The sequence below is a fragment of the Copidosoma floridanum genome, unplaced genomic scaffold (assembly GCF_036245765.1).
Source record: "Copidosoma floridanum isolate Cflo_tuat_1 unplaced genomic scaffold, Cflo_Japanese_pri ptg000007l, whole genome shotgun sequence".
Lineage (NCBI taxonomy): Eukaryota > Metazoa > Arthropoda > Insecta > Hymenoptera > Encyrtidae > Copidosoma > Copidosoma floridanum.
In genome coordinates, this window is record NW_028321884.1 from 12,631,435 (window position 1) to 12,649,295 (window position 17,861).

Consider the following 17,861-nt stretch of genomic DNA (forward strand, 5'->3'; position numbering starts at 1 on the left):
GAAGCACACTATGGGCGTATTATCAACAAACTGGGTTCTGCCATCTTTGAAAGAACTTGGATTTAAAATCTCTCTTTCTCGTGATGGTTCACTTGATTCAAAAAGTCATAAATAGTCGTTGTCGTACATACTTATAAGAGCAATAGGTCTATTCATTATTGTACTGTATTCGACATTCGTGGTGACCAACTTCTCAAAAACCATGTCTATGTTTTGTCATGTGACCTCAAATAAGTCCACTTCGAGCCCCTAAAGCATAATAGTCATAAAAGCGGGTCTATTCCATCGGCATTACACTAATTTGCAAATTTCCATCAACTAACGTGAGTATTTTACACCCTACCAACCAAAAGTACGTGAAACGAGCCTATTAAAAGCGTTAATGGACCATAGTTCTCTGCTTTTGGGCAATCTTAGCAGGTTTAGACGTGTCCTCGTAACGTGTACACACGGTACACGCCTTTTTCCCGCTTCGGACGAGCATAGAAGTTGCTCGTGGATTGAGTTGTAGAAGAAAAGTGCTGAGAGAATGTAAAACTAGATGTACGAGATAAGGGTGGTCTGCTTTGGCAGGAGCAGCTGCCTCTACAAGACTTTTTTCTTATCGCCACCCTTCACCCGTACGTACATGGATTGACATCCATCGGTCGTGAAAATGGCACCTTTTGTACAAAAGAGCTCGGATGTGGAATGAAAAAGGGCAAGGGAAAAAAAGGTTTGTGCAGCCTGGCAAGGCGAAGAGAAAATTTTCAGAGAAGAAACAGCACGAGCCCAAGATTAACAAAGACAATGGGAGCACTGGCGCTCATGAAAGTCCAAGAGGGTTCTGCCTGTATATAATATGTATATGTACGTATAGCCAACGTGTGCTGTATACAGATGATGAGACGGAGTAACGCGAAAACGTGGGGGATAATATAACGTGCAGAGGAGAGAAAATGGGATTAAAAGAGAACCCCGCAGTCACTTGGCTGGTGGTGGTGGAAGTATGTACCCACATACTCGTGCTTCTTTCGCGTACACATGTAATACACAAATGCAAAGAGAATTTGTATAGACGCGTAGGTAGAGGGGGTCGTGTGTACAGTCGCAACAATCCAATGTTCCAGTGTGGAGACGTAACGAGCCCTTCCCCCCAACCGGAAAGATGTACAGTTGTGCATACGACAGGTGCACTATACACCTGCGGTACATCTATATGGATTGCGTGTAGGTGTATTGAAGAGGGTGGCTGTAGAAGCCCACACATGTAAGCAGGGGAGAGTCGCACATGCGCCCTGTAACCCTAGCAGAGCGCAACCCCCTTTTTTTCGGGAGGAAAGAGGGTGTCGGAGCAGCTCCGTTTCCCCTTTGTCCTCAGTACCGACGCAAAGGTCCGAGCGGTCGCGAGAAGTGTGTGGCGCGCGAGCGCGCGTGCGTGCAGCGTTCGTAGAGTGTCAATATAGCCTGGCCCTCCTGGGCCAGTTGTATTCGTTCCGGTGCGATGCAGGGCGGCGAGGGGTCGGTGGACGAAGCGGCCCCGGGTGGTCAATATTATCCTCGGTTCGGGGAGCCCAGTGGGATAGCGACGGAAGGGATGAGCGAGGACGGGGCAGCGTCGAGGCACCTTTTGCCTGGCGACGGGTTACGCAGGAGAAAGGTCATCAGCGCGGCTAAGGAGACATTCGATAAGGGTGAGTGGGGGTTGTTGTGGTCGTGAGAATTTTTTTTTATTTCGTGGGGTGACAATTTGAGGTTGTTGCGATTTTTATGGGTTGGAGGAACCCAAAGGGGAGGGAAATGGTTTTGAGGGTTCTCGTGATGTTACGTGATTTTCCAAGCTATAGATCCGAGTGAGAAATGTTTGATGTTTTGTGTTTTGAAATTGTGTTACGTCTCATCTGAAACATGATCCAAGGTGGTATACTTTGCAGAGTTTACTGGAAAAGTGGAGTATTCCTGCGGACTTGTACTGTCAATTTTTTATGACTTGATTTTAGGTTGATTTTTTTTTTTCCACGAAACACAAAACTAAGTACGGGTTTCTATGTGTTGTTATCTTCTTATCGTTTTAGTGATTTCAACAGACATTGCTACGCTTGAATAAATAAATGATTTGTGCCCCGAACTGAATCCACTGTTTGGTTGTATACTCTATTTTTGCCAACCAACAATTACTCGACTACATTTTAGCTGATTTAGGAAGATTTTAGAATTTTAGAATTTATTAGCTTGGTCGATGAGTCAAAGTTACTGCTGTTGTGCCTTTTTTTTTTTTTTTTTTTTTTTTTTTTTAAAGAAATGCCCAAGTATACAGTGTCAAACCAAGTGGAATATTACGTAGTCATTTATTGCATCGCAAGATTATATCGATCGGTATGAAAAGTGCAGTAACCCTAGTTATTGATGACCATCTCCTTTACATAACACTTTACGTAACCCAATAGAGTTAAAAACCTACCTGAAAAAGTTATGATGATCAACAAAATCACTTTGGCGTAATCATTTTATTTCTATTTCCGTTGAACCACAAAAAAAGAAGGAAAGAAGCACATCACCAGATGGTCTTAAATAATTTTCGACCGATCCTCCTACTTCCACTCGGAGTTGGGCTTCCTAAATTTAAACTTTTGTTCCTACCTTTTGTTTTGGCTCGGCCAAACATGCTGAGAAGCACGCCCGTTTCAGAAAGTTATATCCTTTCCACTTATCGAAAATCGATAAACGTGTTGATATTAGTATACAATCTTTCATCTGAACTTCCTAATATCCAACATTATTTTAAACATATACAATGTTAAAATTGTACATCATTTCATCTAGGGCGTATAATTTTAGTTTAATTGCACGTCTACAACAACGAAATTTAACTTTCTACATCTGAATTAGATTAAATAGTGGTTAGATCTATAATCCATTTGTACGCTTATCCAATTACTTATGTATCAACTTCTTTATTGGAATATAATTTCGTTGATTTTAACAACCTTCAACATAAATGTCCAATACAATGTATCAGGTGAAGAAGTGTTTGTAACTTTTATTCCATATTTTAACGGACAACAGCAACTAATTAATGAAATGTATTGAAAAAACTTGTTTAGTTTCTCACCCAATGTATCAAATTGTAACCAATGAAAGTCACAATATATTCAATACGGATAATATATAAAAAGTACAAGTAAAAAATCAAGCTTTATACTTGCTGTAAAGAATTCAATAAATTGAAGTCATTTCAACTTTTGCAATCTAAACTCCAACATATTTCTGAGCTCTGTGATCATCAAAGTTTTCTTCGAGAAAATATCTTTCTATTATTCAAATACCTGAGTGACATGAACAATTAACTTTTTGAAAGTTTAACACAGAGTGTGAGGCCTTCAACAGAGTCTCTGGAAGATGCATGTTATAGTTACGGACGTCAATGGCACCGTAAAGAATAGAGTATATAAAATCCCACAAAATCATGCCGATTCATTGATTGATTGTTATGGTTCAAAAGTGCCAATAACTTACGACTCCTCAATACTATCGAAAAATTCTGAACAATAAACAGCACGTGATAGTTTTAGAGCCAATCACCTTTAAAAAAAATTAACTCCTAAAAATTCTCTTGATGAGTAGTAAAGAACACTTCAGTCTTCAGTCATTCGGTACCTTGTCCGATTTCTGTTTCACTGAGTTCAAACAAAAATACATAGAAGAATGTTTCTTGCACAGTAAAAGTCGAAGGTTGTAAAGATTTAAAATGTATTAACTCTATATTATTTAAGGATCTGACTCCATCGTAATCTAATTCCTACAACGCATAATTTACGGGTAGCTCAGTGTTCACTAAAAAAAAGTGCGATAGGTATCTGGATAATAGGGTTTTAGTTTTGAGTCGATAGTATAATCATACCCCGTAGGGTGGAAACTAGACTTTAGACTGACTAGGCGCACGCGACAAAATACAATTTTTTATGCGATGCTTCATGAAATATCTTTGACAGCTCCACCACAGGAAATATCGTTTTCAACTTTTAACTTTGAAGAAAAACACTGCAGATTAATATTTACTGTAGTTGTTAAGGTTGTAACGCAACAACACAACTAATTGTCTAAAAAAACGAAATTACTTACATCTTTCAACTTTGGCCAAACATTTAACAGTTTACAAATAATGATTTGCTTGAACTATTAAAAATTGATGATTCATAAACAATAAGTCAATCACGATTATCTGTACCTTACGGTACCACTTCCTGTGAGCAAGCTTCCAGTGATTTTTTCCCGATCAAAGTGACCACGAGCTCGAAATTCAAAGCTCCCATGGTCGCAGGTGCAAATATCAGTCATCCCCATCGTACAATCCTCTCTTTATCGAACATACATTTATGCGCCAGCTGCTGCAAAAGCTCAGAGAGCCGCCGGGATTCGATCCATCAAACTCTGCTCGTGATCGGTAACCCATTGAACCTCGACGCTCGGCCACTGTTGCATAATTAAGCACGCGCGCACATGTGGTAATCAAGTTCATCAATGCCACGAAGCTGGATTCCACGAATGGAAATGGGTTAGCGTCCAATTTACAAATATATTAAGCCTTCGTTCTGATGAGGTGATGAAAACGAGATGATCCATCGATCGATCGCACGTGGACTGCACACGTCAACGTTATACAGTAACACTGCCTGGGTTGAGTACCTATTCTACCGCTGTTGCTAATCTTCGAGGATTCTAACGCGATTAGCTTATTGATTCGTTCGCAGCCTAATTTAAAATGCACGCCGTGAAAATACTCTGCACAGTTGCACATGGCAGGAATTTTCCGTGACCTCCTGTCCTTCTATTGTTTTAAGTTGTAAAGGTCTATACTTTAGTGGACTGATGGTTTGTTTATATTGTCTAGTGATATAATAAACGATGGGAGTACTTTAATGAGATTGGAGATGGAGAAACTTTAAATTTTGAGCTTTATCTTCGGTCTAGGTAATACTTTTATCTAGAATTTTCCACCTCGGTGACAATTTTACTTTTTAAGCTAATGGGCATCTTTACTTTTCATTGTCAAATACCTAATGGATCCAAAAAAGGGAGCTTACATGTGTTTTTTCATAATGCACACTCTAAAAAAATTTTTCTACAGCGTATTAAAAGTAATGATGGACAAAACAAAACTGAATTTTCAATTTAAAAGTTAGCAATGTCATAAAACCAGCGTCAGAATGGTATATTACACGTACAGAAATAATACTTTTGGGTGACACGAAGTGTGTTACTCTTGATTAAAGCGTCTGCACGAACCAATAATAATTTGAGGATTTCATGCTTATTTTAAGACTTCAGTCAGTGTTACTGTTCGTTTCTCTATTGTAAATGAATCCGCTTACTTGATAAATTTTTGCAGTGTCGTTTACTTCCACGAATCACACGTATATTTTGATCCTAACAAATATATATTATTCAAACTATCAAACGTTACTTATGAAGTTGAGAAGAAATACAATAAAATAGGCATATATTAATCAGGTGGTGTTTGGTATTTGCGATGTTATTACGATGCTTTTAAAGTAATTCGTAAAATAGTGAAACACTGAGAAACACCTGAATGTTTGTGCTCAAAAAGCAGGATATGGTGAAAAAATATATAACGTGGTGTGTACGATGCACTTTAACCGATGAGTCCTCTCAAAAAATTCAAAATTTTTTTGTCTGGTTAACTTTTTATCAGACTACGTGGCTAAAAAAAGTCATACTGAATATTTAATTTACTCTCTCGTTTATGAATTGTTATTCCACTCATAAGACTTCAAACGAGCAAAGTAAAATTCAACATCATAGAAATACTTATTTACAAGCGTTTACGATTCGAAACTGAAAATCTCTCATTATCCTCTGCTGTTCCTGATATACAATGAGGCCGAACTGATGCCTATCGATTATTTTCTTTAAAAGATATTAGAGCGTACACGAATGGTAAAGCAACGAATTCTTTTTCATTAGTCTCCGAGTTTCTGAGGGCTTTCTTCTGGTTAGTCGTGATCTCCTCGAATAATAAATCACGAATTTGTCGTGCACATGGGTATTGTTTAGTACTTTTCCTGTAAATCTGCTAGTCGCACCCTCTACGCGTCACTTTGGGATTTTCCTACCAGGGAGTTGACAAAGTACTCCATACTTCACTCCTGTCAGTTCATTCCGAAATGTATACCTGCTGAAAATGGACGAGGCTCAGCTTTGCTTTTTTTTTTCGTAATTTGGAGGATGGGTATACGCTGGGAAACATTAGCGATTACCTTCGACTCTTTCACATACACATGTACTCACATCAAGTTAATAACCGCATACTTATTGTTGAATATTTACGGTTTATCATTCGTGTTTGTAATTTACTCGTTTCTAAGTTACAGTGGCAAGAAAATTTTCCACAAGTTACGAAACTTTTGGCAGGTTGCGAAATTTATTAATTTTTGAATAACATGTAACAGGTGAACGATTAACGATATACTGAAGATCATTCGTGTACACCGAAGGGTGGTTATTTGGGATGGTAATTGGAGAATTTTTACCCATCATTGTCCTTGTCACTTATTTTTCACAATTAAAAGAGATGTGAAAATCCAGTCAACTACATAAGCTTCTTTACTTTATGTTCTTCCTTCAAAACAATATTTTGCCTGATTTCAAAAGTGGAGTCTCAATTTTTTTTCGCCTTAGTTTTTATTTCACACCGAGTTTTCTTCAAATTGCAAAAAAATGACATAGTGCTATCGACGACATAGATTTCACGAAAACATCCTAATACCATCGCGTGCGTTGCCACTGCACCTACGTCAAAGCTTCATTTACACGCTGAAACAACCCCTCTCTGTTTATACTTGCACATCTAATAGGTACACACCCACAGCAATCGCATGCACGAAGGAGGCCATCGTTCGCGCATACGCTTTTTAGGCCAATGTTCCCGCGAAACGTAACACGCGAGGCTCCTTCGCCTCGGTGTCAAAGATCCCATTAATGGGCGCGAGAAAAAATTCTTCGTACTCTTTACCCTTACCTTTTACAGGTCTACTTCTTTTTTTTTTTTTTTTTTTTTTTTTCTTTTTTTTGCATTAAAATACAACGAGTGTGTGATTTTACCTTGACACATACCATTGTGTGTACCTATTGCCTGATGGGCTCATTCAAGGGACCGAGTTGAGTGGTAATTGTACTGTTGCGAGAATCGATTCGATTAATGAAGTTGTTCCGCCCCTACGAATAAATTTACAGTAGGGTGAGGTCGTACAATAATTTCTCGGTTCGTATATAGTTGCACTCGAGAGGATTGCGCACCATTAGAGCGCGAGTTCCCTGTAGTGTTGATATTACTGTTGTTGTATACGTTCTAGTTTCAGGATGATGTTAAAGTTTCGCTAATCTAATTTGTGTGCAAAGAGTCTAGCTTGATAATCATAAACAAGGATTATAATGTTTGAACATCGCCGAGGTTGCGAGTTTGTTGAGGGTGAGACCGATCGTGGACTATAAATGGCGATAATGGCACGTTGCTGCAGTGTTGTAAGTAGTACAATTTTCTGTAGAGCTCTGACTCACTGACAGAATAGACCTGTCAGTTCATCATGCATACGTATAAATTTATTTTTTGTATAACATTTAGATAGAGATATATCTATTCGTTTGTCGGCTATAATAGATTATCGGAAAATTTTAGATCCGTGTTTATCCTTTTTTTCGTGTGATCAAAAATAAAAGAAGGAGCTCTTCAAAATTTAGGAGTGGGTGTGATGTATGGCGTCACAAAGATTTCATAGAGTTTTGCTTGAACTTACTCCAAGGTTTTTTTTTTGGTGCTAGATAACGTGTCATGTGTCAAACTGCGATGTTTCTCCACACGTTAATTTTAAGCCCCTCATGGATATCTTGATCTTCCATCAGATTGCGGCCTATGTACCGATGCACACGTTTACACAGTGCAACGGAAATTCAATACTCCCAGTGATCGTGTCGGAGCGTGTCGATGATGCCTTACTAGTCGATCGATGAAATTTCTATCGTATGGGTACACACCTCGCGTCTTGGTGCTCTTTGTGTGAGAAGTTTGTACGTGTGATTCGAGCTCTTGATGCTATATGTGCGCTATTGACGATCCGATGGTGTATACGTACGCGCAATCAAAGACTCGTGTACTTCAATCTTGCACAGGGTGGGGGGAGGGGGAACATATTGCAATACATTGGTAACGACCACTATGACCCATTTGGAGGGTTTTTATGCAGTGATAATAGCCGTCTTGAGGCGAAGTATTTTTTTTTTTTTATTATGATTATTATTTTTTCAATGTCTTCTTTTGACTATACCAACGAGTGATTTTTAACGTTGGCTTGGAACGTTGTGAGTGGTAATGACCAGTTTTTCCATCAAAAATGGGTAGAACATAAATATACAGTTGTTTGTTGTTAAAAAAAAAAAAAAAAAAATACAAGAGTTGGTAGAGAACACGCTTTAAAAAGTGTATAAAATAATAATTTTTCTCACACACAAATTTCAGAAATTTTGTACGCAACTGGCATGGACGTATGCCCATGAAGTATTTCTATATTCAAATCAGTTCATAAAATACCCATTTTCTTCACACAAGTACAAAAAAAAAATCGAATTACAAATATGCACGTCCGTCAACAAAAAGTAACCAAATTTCAAAGTACACCACTTTAAACATTCAATGTACCCACATACTCTAGACTATTAATGTTGAAAAAATTCGCTTTCAAAGCTTTCAAAACTACAACATTTTATTTTTTAACTTTTCAGCGTCCCGCCTCTTGAGACGAAAAATACCATGCACCGGCCATTTAATGACCCCCCGCCGCCTGTGGATACAAAAAGTTCCCACACAAGTAAGTCGCAACTCTCTATACTTACGTACTCTGTTGTAATTGCTTCGCATTCTTCAGCAGCCCAAATCTCCTTTTTCTATCTCTTGTAATAACTACCAAAGTGCGAAGGATTTGATAAATTCCAATCTCGAATTAAAAAAGCCAATCGCCGACAACGCGAAATAATCACCCCTCCTTATTGATCCTCTCGACACGACGAAGCCCAAACGCTCCTCCCCCCACGTCTCATTAAGATGAACCGCGCGCGGTGCGACGCTTAGCTAAGCACAAAGAGGCGCTTCGTTTTCTCAATCGAGACGTCTCTGCTGCTGATGACGGTAACACGTGGCAAACGCTTGTTGGCCCAAGTGGGCTGCGATTGCGAGTTTGCCAAGTGACGGGGGCGAGTTTAACGAGCGGCTGCACGTATATACACTCCGGTTAGCAGCGTCATCGAGGGATATAATATATGTCCTTGTAAACTCGTTGTTGTGATTCGCGTTTTTTTTTTTTTTTTTTTTTTCGAATTGAAATTTTATCGATCGGTTTGAGCAATGATTCTCGGTGACCTACATTTTTCACGTGCCCGGAAATTATTCGTTCTTGGATCGCGTCCATTTTCCGCGTATGAATATGCATGATGGAAATTTGCGCGCGTCATCGCTGTGCCGTTTTACGGTGCCGAGGGAACTTGTGAGTCTCGTTAGTTTTTATAAATTTTCATTTGCACTTTGTGGTTATTAAAGTGGCGAATTTGCATCGTTTACAAAAAGAATGGTAAAATGAAAAGAAAAAAAACAAAAGAAATAATAACGAAACGTGCCTGACTTTTTTTTTGCATTCGCTTAGGGGGGGGGGGGTGTAAAGCTTTTGGACATGAAAAGCTTCACAGCTGATACCAATTTCGTTGTAAAAGCAAGTGTGTGTTGGGAAAATGGGGCGACATTTTTTCGTCGAGAGCAAAAGAGCAGAAAAACATATTCATACTTTCGAAACTTTGTTAACCAAAGACTTTACGGGTACACAAGAAAGGTGAATCAAAATGAAAAAAATAATGGCAATGGGTCGTATTTGGCAAAGTTAATCGTGAAAAGATAACTGTTTAAAAATGCCAAAAAATAAAATAAGAATATGGGAAAACAGGACAACCAAATTTTATCAGGTATCGTAGAGTGTATAATGAAGAGTTAGAAAAATGTAAAAGTTAAAACAATCTCTCATGCGCTCGATATCGTACAAAGTAGATTGTGCAAGTGATTATGACAACATAAAGACTATTGCGTGAAATTTTCATCATCTGACGATTTTTCAAGAATTTGCAACATGAAGACTCAGGCTATTGTCAGATTTCGACATCTTGCAGAATCTATCATAAACATGATATGTGAATCCCCATTTAATGCTTGATCATTACGCCTTTTTTTATATCTATAAAATAACTTACTACCTATTATTATTATCTATAACTATATAAAAATTACCCGCCTACACTTCTCAATCATTGGTATTTCTCCAACAATATTCGATTGATAAACCTACATCCATACGTAAAAACAGACACGCACACCTTGGGTGATTCACAGGTACACTGTACGTGAGCATACATAATCAGCGTGCGTTTAATACGCCCTCAGGTTATCCTACCAATTAGAAGCAAAGGGCACGCATTCAGACGCGCTTCCCGAGATAAGAACAGACACGTGCGAGTGGAATGTACCTATATACTTACCCTTCGATTCTCTTGCGTACGCGTCAGCAAATTTGGTGGAAACCACGGCTCTGTCGATTAGATTATTCGAAGCTGAATGCACGACTGGATCCCTAATATTGTACTGATGATATTTGGTTCGCGTGCGAGTTTTCACTCGGTTTGACGTTTTGATTCGGTGGTTGTTGATGATTATTGAGGATAATAATATTAATTTGCTCAACCCGAGGGGCTTTTGGTCGAGGCTATTTATACTGATTTACAAGCAATGAATAACAAACACTTCCTTTGTAAAAGATTTGTTTCAATGGAAATTCAATGTCGAATATCACATGTTGCAGAAAACTTACTCGCGATAGCTAACTAACTACGTCACGCATTAATGACCACCAGAGATTTCAGAAGACTAGACTAGATTCGTTTTTCGTATGTATATAGACACGAAGAGTTTAATTTTGTGGAATAAACGTCGAAAATTTAGGTTTAAAAAAATAAAAGTCCCTAGAGGACCGAATTCCACCAACACACAATGTTGGCACGATACATTGCTTCTCTCCCGCTGGATCGTGAATATAACAAACGTACAAACAACATTTGGCTTCATCTCTAAATTGCACCCACTTCTAACACAAAAGGACGCGTGCAAAATCCAGTTAATGCATGCACGAGCAGGCGTACACAAATCCACGAATGCACACAGGTCACGTGTCCCGTGGGGCTGTTATCGCGTCGTGCAGATAAATAGTTCAGGTCCATCCGGGGGTGAACGAGACCCCTCAAGCGATACACCTATACCCACACTAACTCGTAAATTCCACCAGGGGACAGCGGCGAGTTGCTGCAAAAGAATATCTCTTATCTCTCTGCTCTGCCGGGTATTGCCTCGCTCCGTATGTTCCTCAGGGAAGCCATTGTTAACCTTCATTTGGTAAAAGTTTTTCGAAATAACCTAAGATTGCGCTAATATTCATCAGAATCCAGAAGCTACACACTTGTTTAATGAGCCACTGCTCATTGCGCGCAACTCCGTGACCGTAATAAGTAGCTTATCGTCGATTTCCAGGCTCCCGTCTCGCACGTGTTATCTGTAAACGCATTGCGAGCTCGTCCTTCGCATAACTCGCAATTCAGTGCTACCCCATCACGTGGTGGGTTTTATGCATCTATAGACCGCATAAATGCCGTGTGCTTGTGATTTCCTTTGCGTCATTGTCGTTTCTCTGTGCTCGAGGATGGTTTTGTCATTCGTGAAGCATCTTTGGGAGATGGTTCGAATTCCTGGCTTGAGCTGATTAGCTTTCTCGAGGGGGATGGAGTATGCGGATGACAATGCGTTTACTTGGGCATTATGAGCTAATGGCATTGTTCGGTATTCCGAGGGTGAAGAGCCGCGAATGGAAAGTTCCGGGGGACTTGAATTTTGGCTCCGTGTGCGGGTGTGAGTGTGCGAATTCGGTTGGACAAGAAAGTGTGTCAAAAGGTTACTGCCGGACTACGTGCCAGTTGGGAGGGTGTAGAAGGGATGCGTCGAAGTTGGAGGGAAGAACAACGCGTTGTGGAATTGTTTTTGATGAGAAAATTATTAAGGGGGGGGGTGTATCTCAAGAATCTTCATAACAAAGTGAATAATAGATGTGCAACTTGTTTCGATGCCCATACAATTCACATATACCATATGATCAATCTGCAAAATTATCAATAATATCATCACATGTTTATCACGTTTTAACAAAGTTATCAAGAGATGAATTCGTGCTTGCAATGTAATTATGGATAGTGGAGACGCCAGTTAAATTGGAGTTAATGTTAATGGGGTTAGGATTACGTAACATTACTACTAGATTCCTCTAAGCATTAGTTTGTATGTAAACGGTGTGCCAGTTTGGCATTACCACCTGGATGACATCATACAACATCTTAATTCGGGAACTAACCTATTTTATTACAGCAGTTTTACTATTTCTGAAATAATGATGGTTTTTGTCATTTAATTTTCGACAATTTTATTTTCCTACCTCGAGAGTTTTTGAGGGTTGGATGTGCCCTACGTAAAAAAAAAAAATGTTCGGCACATAAGTGCCATCCATGCGGGGCTACCTTATGGTCCACAAAATATCCTGGAAGACGATGGCACTTTAGTGACCAAAACTAAAAATATTATTATTCTTAAAAACTCTCATGTACAGTATTCTAATTATGTAGACAATTCCAAATTATACTTACTCAAAAGTCAAATAATAGAACCCTTCCGATTTTACTATCTGATCAAATGGAAGTGCAAGAATTAGTACAACAATAATATGAGGCGAAAGGGTTTAACATCCCGTGTAACATAATGTAGTGTTTACTTGAGGATTAAACGAACTTCTAGTAAAGCTCTATCATATTTGCATGAGTAGCTCGTTTGATTACGATTAGTCGGTAAAGTGTAACGATGGATTTTAAAAATTTCGTTTCATTTATGTCAAAATACAATCGTGATTAAACATTACGAATTTGATTTATTGAAGCCATTTTTTAAAGCAACACAGTATCCTACCTTACCACTACTAGGAGTATTTATTTGATTTTAAAAAACTTACAGTTCAAACAATATTTACATACGCATTGCTCGTTCGGTGTTTAATATATCTAGAAAAAGGACGATGAGTATTGTTTAAATTAGTTGCATGTATTTTGCACATCACATGACAACCTTTGTTCTGCAATTTCCGCCAAACACTCACTTTACATCACATTCAAGTACGTCATGCTCCATTATTGATTTCATCGTCACGCAGGAACGAGCGAAATGTTCGTATCCATGTAAGCTTTTCCACTCCACCTATGTATAAGTTATGTGCGCGTTTGCACAACCGCTGCACATGCTTCAACATCGGCCTCAATCTTCGCAACGTGTCACCTCGAAGTGTAGGCTCTTACCGTTATTGAAGCACGCAGCTGATTGCATCTTTATGGTTTATGATTGGTACTTGGAATAACTAGCTGCGATCAATAGTTCGGCTTTTAAAAATTCGAAATGATCCCTACGTGTTTGTCGAGAATTTACTTTGAGAAATGCTGCGAGTGGAAATCTTATTGGGCCTTTTTTTCAACGCCATTTTTTTTTAAATGTAGTTGTAAAAATGGCCAAATCTGTACATCAGTCACAATATCACCAAATTTACCAAATTGAAGAATGTTTTCTAAAAATACAAACTAGAGACTTTAAATCAAATAAATAACTTCTAAACATATTTTACACTGTGTTGTAGGTACGTACACTTGACTTTACAAGGATGATTTGTTTCAAATGTGGTTATCTAACGATATTATGATGTCAAACAACCTATGTGTACTTATGATTGTTTTAAAATAAACCATCATATTCCTTAAGTATTAATGTGATATTCAGAACAAATTCGTTTTGTTGTATGTATGTAAGTCTGCATTAGTTGTTTTTGGTCTGTACGATTTAACAGAGTTGGTTTACATACACTGATAGCCTATACATTTTAAATTGACAATGATAATTTTTTCTTGTATTTTCCATAATATTTTCTAAGTAAATCAAATAAAGATAAAAATATGTTTTTCGATGAGGCTATTTGTTTGAAATTGCATTAACTTTGTTACAACTTAATCATCAATATCTCAAAATTTCAGTTCATTCTGAGTATGTACAATGATTTCGATAACAAACCAATTCAATTGTTTACCAAATTCTAATCGACGTTGTTGTGATGAATTTCTTATCTTGAGTTGTAAAAGTAAAAATGTAAATAAGACTCTTGAGTGTGCAATGTGATTTTTATGAAAATAAGACCTCGTATCAAAACACCTCATAGATAAAAGAACCATAGCATGCAGTGTTTTTGACATCGTATATACTGTTGATCAATCTGATGTACACCGTCTATTGACAGTTTTGGGTTACCATTTTTGTGATATCAGACAGTTCAATCGGAGACAATCCGCAGCGTGAAATGGAAAATAGTACATTTGACGAACTAAGTTGTGTGCTTTACTGATGTGAACATTCGATATTTGATGAAAAAATACAGGCAAACAAAAAAAGTGAATGAAATGTTGCTTCATTCTCTTGTTACCACTTGTGTCATCACCTGCGAAAAAAGCTGTTGGTCAAGGAAACTGTGTTTACGTAACTTAATTACTTTGCTGCTTACTGAGCTTGTATCTTACAAAATTTTTTGACTGCTGTGAGGTATATCATTCATACAGTTTTTATGATTTTTTTTGACATGCAATAAAAAACGATTTTATTCATTCGCAAATAAACATTAACTCTTTACTAAGTGACATTTGCAGTAAAATACATAAGAAATTGTATCTGTTGAATTTTGTTTTATAATTTGTGAAGCATAAATGTTTGTTACAAATATGTGTCCTAATGAATATTTGTGAAATTCAAAATCAGAATTTCGAAATCAATCAGCAAAAATCATTACTTCGGAAATACTTACTCAAGATGTCGTCTTATAAAAACAGTACTATTGTATATTATGGTCAGATCTCTGAAACTAATCCATTTTGTTTGCTTTGTCTTTCTGAAAAAAAAAAACATAGGTTTTTTTTGTTGTTGTTGTAAATGCATGAACATTTCCAAAAATATGAAATAAGCTACAACAATCATACAACAACTAAATTTATTTTAAAATTTTATCAGACTCGTTTGAAACAACAGAATGACTCTATAAATATTTTACCTAATTTATGTTATACTTATCATATTATGTTGATAAACGTGGCATTAGAATTCAACTCTAAATATCCATTGTGACAATCGACTCGAAACACTTACCGTTTTCATGCCTACATGAATATTATTATCGACTTTGACCTGAAATTAGCGTTTTCCGAAGCGCGTGATTTTTCACTAAATATCCAACGACATGTTCGGACCGTATACGTGCATCTCAATTGCGAAAAAAAAGGTATCCAACAAAGAGCAAAATACGAATTGCAAACTGTGAAGAGTAAAAAAAGAAGAAAAAAATTTCTCGATATTCCAAGTAACAGCCGAGAATAGCAGCTCAGTTGGCGGAACGTTGCTTTTTCTTTTATGCACGCCTGTGCGAGCTCGTATTGTGCGAAACTGTATGTTTGGCAAAACTTGTGATACACAGGTTTTGGGCTTACTCAGTTTTTTTTTACAAATACTAGAAGTATTGACGAAAATATTTATACTTGTGTAGGCTAGCACTTTTTCTAAAATCATTTTCTCTTATAACTTTTGCATGCATTAAATTAACTAAATTACATCGATTAGTTCCAACTGTAATAAATTTTTAATCAAGCAGGAACTTGTTAACAAAACATAAAGTTGTAAGCACTACATAATAAAGTCGAGGATACTGTATACCGAATAAAATTTTACCTTTTTTTTTAGGTTTACGTACCATGTAAGTTAAATGTGTAAAAAAAGCAACTCTATACAGTTAAAAAAACATGTAACTGTTTAACGAATCAGCTTATGTTATTAAAGCTATTAATCGAGAATAAATACGTGATCACCCTAAAGTAATTCAATACAGTAAATTCATGGTTAACAATTTAATACAATTTCAATCGAGCCATTTTGTTTTGCAAACTTTAGTTTTGAAGTCATATATTAAGGAAAGACAGAGACCCAACTGATAACAATCCCAAAAATGCTCCAAGTAATCCAAACCAAAAGTGCATGAATAAAGCAGCATCGAGCGATTCACGATGCCAAAGGCAAAAACCGAAATCCTCGAGGGCGGGAGGCCAAAAACATTTGAGCATCTGGAAATGTTGTGTGGAAAAAAAAGATAGTAATCTATTGTACACACGAACAATATTTGTTGAGATTCTCCTTAATTACCCCCAGCCCTTGGAGTATCCCCCAATCGGCACTGTACAGCGATATACACGATGATCATTCCCCGCACGCGCGAGAGGAGAAAGAGAGAGCTAGTTTTCGGGCCGGCCAACAGTAGTACGGACCAGCGACTAGGTCAGACGTGCACTCGGTTTTATAATGCAACCCCCTCCCGCTTTTGCGTATCAGCGCGCCACGAGACATGGTACCTTGGAAAGCGCGCCTATTTGGACGACCGCCAGACCCTCTTTCATACACACGTTTCCGTTGGATGTTCGCCCTCTCGCCTGGCAGCCGCATCGAACTCTGCCCTGAAATTATAAGCAGAGCCGGGGAGACCATGTACAGAAACGGTAGGAAAGGAAGCGGCTTTTTGCGACATTATAGAGTAGTCGTTGTTGGCGTGTATATAGTGTACACTACGGCAAGGCCAGAGAACGGGTCTAGGTTCCGGCTGTCTCTCTTTAACAGTGACTTTTTTTCTTTTTTTCGTCGATGCGGTGACGCGAGAAATTCGCTGAGCTCTCTAAGTTGTTTGCTGAGAAATATACAGAAGTAGGGATTGGCTTTGTGCTTTAATTTGCTTACGATTTTGTTAATGATTCATCAGTCTGCTTTTTTTCTCTTTTTACTTTACAGCTTTTTACTTCTGACTTTCTATTATTTGACTTTCTGAAGATGTCTAGTTAAGAAATAAACTTTCTCACCATTATTAAGGGTATTTTTGTTATTGGTTACTGTTTTTTTTTTTTTTTTTTTTTTTTTTTTTTGTTATTGTTATTTAAACTACACGGTATTTCTTTTTTCTCTTTTTACTTTAGAGCTTTTTTTTACTTGATTTCCTGAAGGTTTTTAGTTTTTAGCTGACGTTTTCCATCATCATGAAGGATTTTTTCGTTATTTGTTATTATTTTTTTGTATTATTGTATTATTTTTTATTGTATTTTCGTTGTTTATTTTTGATATTGTTTTTACCATTACATGGTACTTTTTTTCTCTTTTTACTTTAGAGCTTTTCATTTTTTGCCAATAAATGATTTATTGTTGTTAGTGGGAAAACAAACTGGAGTTTCTAAATATTTCTAGTCAATAATAAACATTTTTTACTTTGATTAAGGCGGTTCTTGTTGGGCCCACCAAATAATACTAAATTTATCAACATCATACGAATATATTGTTAAGGTACAAATCTCCCACCATAACGAATAAAAAAAGAAAAAAAGTACGAAAATCTAAAAAATTGTTTAACTACAGACAATATTCGAAAAAATAAGTACCCAAATTGGTAATGCCATTCGTTTGAACAACTGACCTGTACCAAAAACTAGGTAAATTGTAGCAAACATAATATATGTAATGATCCACTCTATCCTCTACTGCTGGCTAGTAGCAACAACGAGATACCTACTGCCAACGCATGATCCCTTTTTATGAAATGTGTATTCACCAAATATTTTTTTCATCAAAAAAC

General features: G+C 37.4%; 1 protein-coding gene across 4 annotated transcripts in view; it reads left to right on the forward strand.

The window, feature by feature from the left end:
• Positions 1 to 1,382: 1,382 nt before the first annotated feature.
• wwk (anoctamin 8 white walker) overlaps positions 1,383 to 17,861 on the forward strand; it is a 40,153-nt gene continuing 23,674 nt past the window's right edge. For all 4 annotated transcript variants that reach the window (XM_089588612.1, XM_089588615.1, XM_089588613.1 and 1 more), the window contains exons 1-2: positions 1,383 to 1,673; positions 8,776 to 8,861. In XM_089588612.1, coding sequence (XP_089444738.1) covers positions 1,484 to 1,673; positions 8,776 to 8,861 — 276 coding nt within the window. In that variant the 5' untranslated portion in view covers positions 1,383 to 1,483. The remainder of the gene's footprint in view (positions 1,674 to 8,775; positions 8,862 to 17,861) is intronic.